This window comes from Serpula lacrymans (assembly GCF_000218685.1).
Source record: "Serpula lacrymans var. lacrymans S7.9 unplaced genomic scaffold SERLAscaffold_8, whole genome shotgun sequence".
NCBI lineage: Eukaryota > Fungi > Basidiomycota > Agaricomycetes > Boletales > Serpulaceae > Serpula > Serpula lacrymans.
The window spans coordinates 569,832-578,034 of NW_006763297.1; the positions used below are offsets into that span (position 1 = coordinate 569,832).

At 48.1% G+C, this 8,203-nt stretch overlaps 2 protein-coding genes across 2 annotated transcripts in view; both read left to right on the forward strand.

Annotated features, from left to right (window-relative positions):
- Positions 1-3,572: 3,572 nt before the first annotated feature.
- Positions 3,573-4,074, forward strand: SERLADRAFT_391634 (uncharacterized protein; the record flags this gene model as incomplete). The annotated part of the gene is made up of 4 exons (XM_007319245.1): positions 3,573-3,645; positions 3,703-3,831; positions 3,898-3,981; positions 4,033-4,074. The coding sequence occupies 2 exons, from the start codon at positions 3,610-3,612 to the stop codon at positions 3,829-3,831; spliced, it is 165 nt and encodes a 54-aa protein (XP_007319307.1).
- A 47-nt stretch (positions 4,075-4,121) lies between these two features.
- SERLADRAFT_408898 (uncharacterized protein) overlaps positions 4,122-8,203 on the forward strand; it is a gene marked incomplete at both ends in the record, with an annotated part of 4,515 nt that continues 433 nt past the window's right edge. Inside the window, 17 exons of the mRNA XM_007319246.1 lie at positions 4,122-4,179; positions 4,237-4,255; positions 4,329-4,407; positions 4,792-4,809; positions 4,872-4,897; positions 4,957-4,982; positions 5,040-5,074; positions 5,455-5,552; positions 5,599-5,674; positions 5,807-5,864; positions 5,933-5,957; positions 6,463-6,592; positions 6,781-7,101; positions 7,151-7,290; positions 7,338-7,469; positions 7,519-7,599; positions 7,659-8,097. Coding sequence (XP_007319308.1) covers positions 4,122-4,179; positions 4,237-4,255; positions 4,329-4,407; positions 4,792-4,809; positions 4,872-4,897; positions 4,957-4,982; positions 5,040-5,074; positions 5,455-5,552; positions 5,599-5,674; positions 5,807-5,864; positions 5,933-5,957; positions 6,463-6,592; positions 6,781-7,101; positions 7,151-7,290; positions 7,338-7,469; positions 7,519-7,599; positions 7,659-8,097 — 1,761 coding nt within the window. The remainder of the gene's footprint in view (positions 4,180-4,236; positions 4,256-4,328; positions 4,408-4,791; positions 4,810-4,871; positions 4,898-4,956; positions 4,983-5,039; positions 5,075-5,454; positions 5,553-5,598; positions 5,675-5,806; positions 5,865-5,932; positions 5,958-6,462; positions 6,593-6,780; positions 7,102-7,150; positions 7,291-7,337; positions 7,470-7,518; positions 7,600-7,658; positions 8,098-8,203) is intronic.

Sequence of the window (8,203 nt, forward strand, 5' to 3'; positions counted from 1 at the left end):
GTGAAGGAGAGTTCAAAGTTGAATGGTGTCATGCACCTAAGTTGATTGGTAGCATAAACAGATGTCAATAATGAAGCGAATATTGAAAAAGATTCGCCTTTGCGCCACACAGGCACAGTGCCACGTGGAATAGTAATTAATATTGCCTTTTTCAAACTTGTGGCTGATCAGCACCACCTCTATTAGGCAATCCAGTCACGCTCACCTTTGCTTTTCCATCCGGTACTTTCCGCGTTTTGGCATTTCGGCAAATTTTTGTGTTGCCACTGGCTACACATTGCATTGCACCCTTGCTTTTGTCGTTTCCCTTACTCCCCTTCCTTTGCCTAGCCCCACCATGGGCCCCTTCCTCTCCTTTTTATTCTCACCTGACGGTCGTTTCTGGATCCCCATTCTAATCCACTTTTCTGTCACCTCCACCCTCCTCCTCCTCATCTTATTTGCACCCCCACCATTTCTGATGTCACCACTTCCTATCCGCTTCCGTTGCCGATCCGTTGACTACCACGTGCCACTGCTGATATCAGCAAAGCCCCGGCGGCCGGTCCAAATAGGGCAACAGGTCCATCTTCATGACATCGATCTACCATCATATACTATCAAAACATCGACCGCTCGTCTTGCCTGGTTGGAGCGTGGGTGGGTAGTTTTTGAGCTGGAGAAGGTTCATCCCCTTGCGTCGCCCATGTTCATCGCTGTCCCATTCACTTGGGTACACTTATCTTTTGTCCATCGTCTTTGCTACAGCTACACCTACCACACGCTGCCTGGGACTCACTTGTTCCAAATTGGAACTACTCCTCTCCCTCCCTTGTTTGATCAGGTAGTCCAACACAACCAGTCCATTGGTAAGGCCATGGAACTGTCGGATTTGGACTAGGTGGTGGACCGGTGGCTCCAGTTTCTTTTTCTTCAGCAGAACATTCATTTACAGTGCGATTATTTTTGATTTTTGAATCATTTTTATGGACACATATTTTCTAGAATGCCTGACTGACAATAAAGGAACTGTGTTAATACTGATATTGTTTTGCCTTGCCCTTTTTTTACTGCATCTTCCCATGAAATCATGATTTTCCTGCTCTCTTTTTGCTATTGGACTTTACTTTATGGCTGTACAAACCTGTGACATTACTCACAGCATTCATTGTTCTATCCCTTTCTTTTCCTTTTTTTGACAATCTTATCCTGTACTACCTACGCAGGATTTGTCAGTGTACATTCCTTCCTTCATGTTCTTTCTTATTCTTTTTGCACAGCTATACTGTGTATAGCCTACTTTTTTTTCACTATATAAACCCCTGTATTTTACCTTGTAAAAAACAAAACAAGAAATCAAGTCAAGACTTCTTCTCTAATCTCAAGTTCACTACTCTGCTACTTATGATCTAGCATGGTCACAACACTTCCCACTGCTACCACTGTTAACTGCTGTCATCGTCACCCGTCACTTTTGAAGGTCATTGTCATTCCTTTTGATTAGAGTCCTTCTGAGCACTACAGTTTGTGTGTCAGCAGCCTGCTATCACTGGGAACCTCGTTGCCTCGCCATTCTCAAACCTACCTTGTGCTATAATTAGCAAGGTAGTGCTCCGTCCATACTCGTCACAAAAGCCCCTATCTTTTATCTTCCAACTATCCCTCCTCCTCAAAACCCACACCCATACATCTCTAGATTTTACTTTGAAGGGTTGTTATACGTACCACCCCACAAACAATCAGACCACTCCACTGTTCTAGGAGGCAAAGCCCATAAACAAGTTCCGTGGAATCTGGGAGGATTGTGTGTTTGTTTGTTTTTGTGTGTGGTTTTCTGACTGCAGTTCTCATCATCGACAACGGGTGGTGGATGCACGCTTGAAGTGTGGAAAATTAGAATTCCTAGTCCTATGGAAGGGCTATGGAGATGAGGACAGAATGTGGGAACCAGAAGCCCATCTGGACAATTCTCGTAATGCTGTTCAAGGATTTTATTCTAAGAATCCCTCAGCTCCTAGGAAGCTTAGAGGCACGGACTCAAACCTTTTTAATTCCCTTTTTCAACCTATGTCCAAAAATTTGACCACTACCTCCGGTACCTGGTCTTGCCTGGAAGTCAAGCCTTAGAAGGGGGGTAGTATTACAATCCACAATTTTTGGACCTTAAAATCTCCTTCTCCACTTTAACTTTCTTTTGTAGTTTTCACACACTGTGCCATGTGACACTTTCCATTTTGTTCAAACTCCACTTTCTTGTGGGCTTTCCTTTATTCTTAGCTACAAGTCTCTCACGCAGTGGAAACTGGTCACACAGGCTGTGCCCTATGACATCATCAGCCATTGCCTTCATCAGCTGTATAGTACACATGTGCAAATAGTCTGTAGATGTATATAAACCCCAATAGATCAAGGAGACTCCTCAGCAAGTCCTCCTGTCGTTTACCCACAACAAATTCAGTTCTACTTTAAGGGAGATTATCCTCTCCTCCACTCACCACTCTCTGCTTGTCTTGTTGTGCGCCAGAGTATACAAACTTTGGTTGTTATAGAACCCTTGTAACAAGGATTGCCACATCATCATGACTTGACTGTGGTGCAACAAATCTGTTCCCATAGTCAACAATAGTAGTAAACAGCAGCATAGAACAGATGGCAGTGATTTCTGGTGCGAGCCAGGGCTCATAACCTGTAGAAGGTCAATACTTGACTGAACTGACTAGAGTGACATGATGGTCAGAAGACTTCCTTCTTGCCACTACGTAATGTGGCTACATGTACGACGGTGGCTGTAACTACTGTAATAGTGTTGCAGACTGTAAACTACTAATGGGTACTGTACTCCAACAGGACTTAGCGTTGAGACAACAAACAATGTGCCTACTTGGCCCAACCCTTCCGAAGAGCTCCGCCTGATTTCTCTTAGAGATGCCGCTGTGACCTAGTGTGACAAATAGTTGACAACAACATCATCGTTTCGGTTTCGTTCCGCTGCAACAAATCTTCCTTGCGCGCTTTCATTTCTACATAGACTTCTAGAGAACTAAAAATTGGAACGACTGGCGAACTTCCGAAGGCTCTAGCTTTACTGACTGGTGAGTTATTTAGCTCCTCGCAAAAACGAATACAACAGTGGTCCAAACGATAGTATGTGCAACAACGATCTCGATCACGGATCTCATGCAGCATTACTGATATGTTGTCATTTGTCTATACATGTACATATTTACAATACTTCAAGCTTTTTCCAAGATTGCAACTTTTCACTGGGCTTCAATGCCGCGACAGAGAACTTGCGTCTCAAGGCTGTCGAATATGGCGTGCTGAGCCAGATTGTTGCTGGCCTACCGTCATCACCGCAGACCAAAGTGGATCGTACCTCGTGCTCATCTCATAAGTAACACTGGTATATTACGACACGCAAATCAAAACCACCATTCCAGGCAATTTAAGGATAACCTACCACGCCCCTCAGGCGAATAATGACACACTTGGGAAGAAGTTTAGCGATTGGTGTGAAAAGGCGATAAACCAACGTGCTGTTGGCGCCAAAGCAGCTGGGGGTTGGAAGTCGATATGCAACATGATTTATGTTCCAGTGTTGAGCACAGTACTGGTTTTCACCAGCCCACTATGGGTTCTATATTCACCTCATACCACGATGTTCATGTATGTTGTCACTCTTCTTTATGTAGCATTATCAAGGCATTTATCAAGGTTTCACAGAGCGCGCATTGTGTCGAGCGTCCAAAGACAGCGTGTGATGATATACGGTATGATGGGAACAATTGGGTCACCCTTGGGTCACCCACTCATATGTTCGAATTAAGCTCACGGCACCCATTACTCAGTTAGGTTAGCGCTAGACACTCTCGAGCACTTATCTATTACTCATTTCGTGAAAATTTCCGCGATGACAAGATAAATACGAGACTTTGTAAGGTTGAGTTCATCTGACAAGTGCTCACAGCATCGTAATTCTTGACCGCCGCAGGTGTATAAAAGGTATGCTTCGCATTCGTTCTGAGTTCCATGTTCATTTGCTTGATCGATAAGAGCTTTTACTGGTTGAAGCACAAGTCGTCATTACGCAGAACCCATCTATTTCGCTGGAGTGCAGTTTAGGTTTTTGGTCGCATTTTGCCATGTCCGACTTTGGCGGTGGTCATGCGGGAGCAAGCCAGTGGGGTCCCGGACTGATAGGTGAGTCAGTTCTGGAGTGACCACGGCAGATGTCGCTTACTTTTCATTCTCTGTCAGGGTGCATAATTGCTTTGAGGTGCGTTCAAGTACGAAGTTCTACCGTGGCATGTTTAAAGACTCAATCAAGCTGTACGCGCGTGCATTATCAGCTTATACGGTGTAGCCCTGGCGCAAACTTGGTTCTATTGGCGTGCATTCCCTCGCGATGGAAAGCATCTGAAGTATCTGGTAGGTTTTGAATTATAGATCCTTCAGCCCGAACTTAGCCCGTACCCTCCAGGTTTTACTGATTATGTATGTATGCCAGTGGGCTGTCTATCATCGAACTTCAGCGCTTAGACTTTATTTGCTTGACCGATTTTGTTCGGTACGGCCACAGTATACTGGATACATTACATACTTTTGGCATGGTATCCTTAAACTGGGTATATCTCATACGGGGCCGACGTGAAGTTTTCCCAGCCTCCCATTTACCATGGTCGGTCACCAATTACGGCTTCAAGTTTATATCGCTTTGTGGACTAATCGGACCACTAAACTATACAGGCAGATGACGGCGAGTGACCCTCTCTGGTGATGTTCTCGATACTGTCTGACGCGAAGGTACTTTAGGGAGCCTTGACTCTCAGCGTAAGTCCCATTCACTGACTCCGATGGGCCTTGATGTCTCAATATGCTCTGGCTTTGGAAAGTATTTCATCCCATTCGTTGTACAGATGTGAGTTCACTAGGGCTGTTCTCGATATAACGGGTATCTGACACTCGCGCCACTTCAAGTTTTTACGGGCATCGTGTTTGGATAAGTGAGTTCAGATGTCAATCATCTTTAGTGAATTTGAGTTATTGATATTCCCTTCTAGTCAGCGCTAAAAACCGATTACTTACAGCTTCAGTAGTAAGTCTAGTAAACGTCGATCCAAAGGCTCATACTTAATCCTTCCCGTAGGTTGCTGCAGCTTTCGTTACATTGGGTAAGATAAAGAGCAACTACGTCTGCACGTAAAGTCTTAACCATCACGTGTGCCTAGTCCTAGGACTAGGTTAGCGTGCTCTTCTGACACTTTCTACTTGTGCACATTCTAAACCCAGCCATCCTGCCCATCAGGGTGTAACATAGCAGGGTGAGCAAGCTTTTCACGCCCTAGATATTGATATCATCTCTGACGCGCTATCGATAAGCACAATCAATGGCCCGGCGGTGCTCTTCAACACTCCTGTTGGTTATCATGGCACTTTTATCCGAGACATGTCGTCGTCTGACCTATTCCTGCCTAGCTTTACGCTGGCTCGGCATTGTCCAGCGTTATATGTGACGTGTTCATCACGGGCTCTGTCATTTTCTACTTGCGCGAAGGAAGATCAGGGATCAGACGGTAGTTATTCCATCGCATCATCTTTATTACAACATGCGACGTACAGAACCGTTCTCAGAACAGAGACACTCGTCCAGCAAATCATCGTCATGTTCGTCAATATGGGGGTCCTCACCTGGTGGGTGTGTTAGTTTCTTTAAGAGCATTGTAAAGTCTCACGAAAGGCAGTGTTGTGTCTTTTATCACTTTTGTAATGGTGCATTCGCGTCTCGCATGCCCTACTCTTTAACGAAGTAACGTTTTTACTTGGGCAGTATATGACACCACAAGGGAAAAACTACGTTGGGACTACGACAACCATTCTCAGTAAATGTGAGGCTTCTTCTCGGGTTGCAATGAAAGAAATCCACATAGCTAATCTCACTCATCGTTGTCACCAGGCTATGTTAACTCGCTATTAGCAATGTACGTACTTTGCTTTTCGCCGCTCAACGATTTCCTCGTGAATTGACGCCAAGTAGACTGAACGCCAGACAAAGTATTCGCCGGCGGGATCGGTCAAGTGCATTTGAGCTTCCCACTCTACTGTAGAATAGTGGCTGCTAATATGCTTTTTGGGTTGATTCGACGCCTATGTCTACTATACATTAGTGCTCTGATCTGGCCGCTGGAATGTTTGAAAGTGTAGTGGTACCAAGCAGGGCCTGAAGCGGACCTGAAGAATTTGACATGGGGGAAGTTCAGAGTCTCATGGTATATGATTCACGGATGGGCCTATTTTTATGGCATTGCATTCAAGTCTTACTAAAAAGATAGAGGTGAATTGACTAGAGTATATTGGCTACTTTCCTGTTCCAGATCCGTTATTATGCATGCGTGCGTATCACAGCTGGTGTAGCTTCATCTCCTATTATGCATTGTTCCTCGAGCTATGAGGTGTGCATAGAGCGATACGACGATGTGATTGCAGACTGTCAAACACCCTGTTGAGCGGCGGCGATGTGGTGGACGTGCATCATACACTACTGTGTATTGCAGCCCTGGGGTCATATGTGGAAATAGTTAAATGCTTATTGGCCAAGCATAACGTGGATACGCATGTGAGATATGAATCAGTCCAGGCTCAGTCATCGATCTGATAACGATGACGCGATATGAATGTGATGAATGATGAGTCAGCAGATTGGTTTGCATAATATATCGATGGTCGCCTCGATCGAGTGAGCTGCAAACGATGTCGACCGCGTTCTCGTTCACGGACTGGCCTCCCTCGCTGTCGGACTCACAGATCGACACACTCACCCACCTGGCCACCACCTACGCACTCTCCCACGGCCTGCTCTATCTCCCCTCAGACACGCAGCCCCAGGACCCGTGCTCAGCCATCCACGCGCCCCTCTCGCTCATCCCGTCGCCGGTCCCCCGCGCGTCGTTCACCCTGGCAAAGCGCCTGCAGCACATCTACAATGACATCTACGCGCGGATCGCGATGGACGAGGCCTTTCTGGACCGGGTGATGGGTGCGGTGGAGGGCGTGGGAAAGGCGGACGAGTTTGTGGGGACGCTGTGGCGGGGGTGGAAGGAGGTGAGGGAGGAGGGACTGGTGCAGGTGCGTGTGTGCTGGTATGAGGGGGTGGATGTGCTGACGACGGGGACAGACTCTGCAGCTCGGGCTGTTCCGGTCCGACTACCTTCTGCACGCGCCCGACGAGGCAGCACCGTCGCTGAAACAGGTCGAGTTCAACACCATCTCGTCCTCGTTCGGCCCGCTCTCGGAACGTGCTGCTGCTCTGCACCGGTCTGTCCCGTCCACCTCCCCCGCCTGCTTACCTCATCTCCTCACAGATACCTCCACGCTGCCACCGGATACTACGGCCTGTCTCCCCACCTCACCCCCGACAACTTCCCTCCAAACACGACCACAGCTGGGCTCGCACAAGGTCTCGCAGAGGCACACAACGCCTACGCTGTACCCACGTGCGTCGCTTCTCTTCATCTCCTCGTCTCCACGTGACCCCCGCTTCAGAGCGCAGATCCTGTTCGTAGTCCAACAGCGCGAACGCAACGTATTCGACCAACGATGGCTCGAATACGAGCTACTACACGCGTACGTCCAGTCCACTCATTACCGAACAAGCTCAACCACCCAAGCCCAACCACCCACAGTCACGCCATCCACGTCGTCCGCCAAACATTCGACCAGCTCGCCCACTCCATCCACATCCACCCAACCACCCGCGCCCTCCACATCACCCCTCCCTCCTCCTCCTCCCCCATCGAGATCTCCACCATCTACTTCCGCGCAGGCTACACCCCCTCCGACTTTTCCTCCCCCACCCACTACGCCACCCGCATCGCCCTCGAACGCACCCTCGCCATCAAATGCCCCTCCCTCCCCCTCCAGCTCGCAGGCGGAAAGAAGGTCCAGGAGGCGTTGACCCGTCACGGCCTCTTGGACCGTCTTTTGCACGGACGGGGGTACTCCGAGCATGACCTGGACGAGGTGAGGTCGACGTGGATGCACATGTGGGCTTTGGACGATCCATGCCCGCCCCCTCCCTCCTTCTTCTCAAAAGCCATTGGTGCTCGTATTCCCCTGGGTTTCGTGTGCACCGGCCGGTCATCATAAACAAGCAGACTGCCTGCCCAGGCAAGGATCTTGGATAGACCAGCCTCTCACCCGATCGCGGTTTGTGCATGATGGGCTCAAC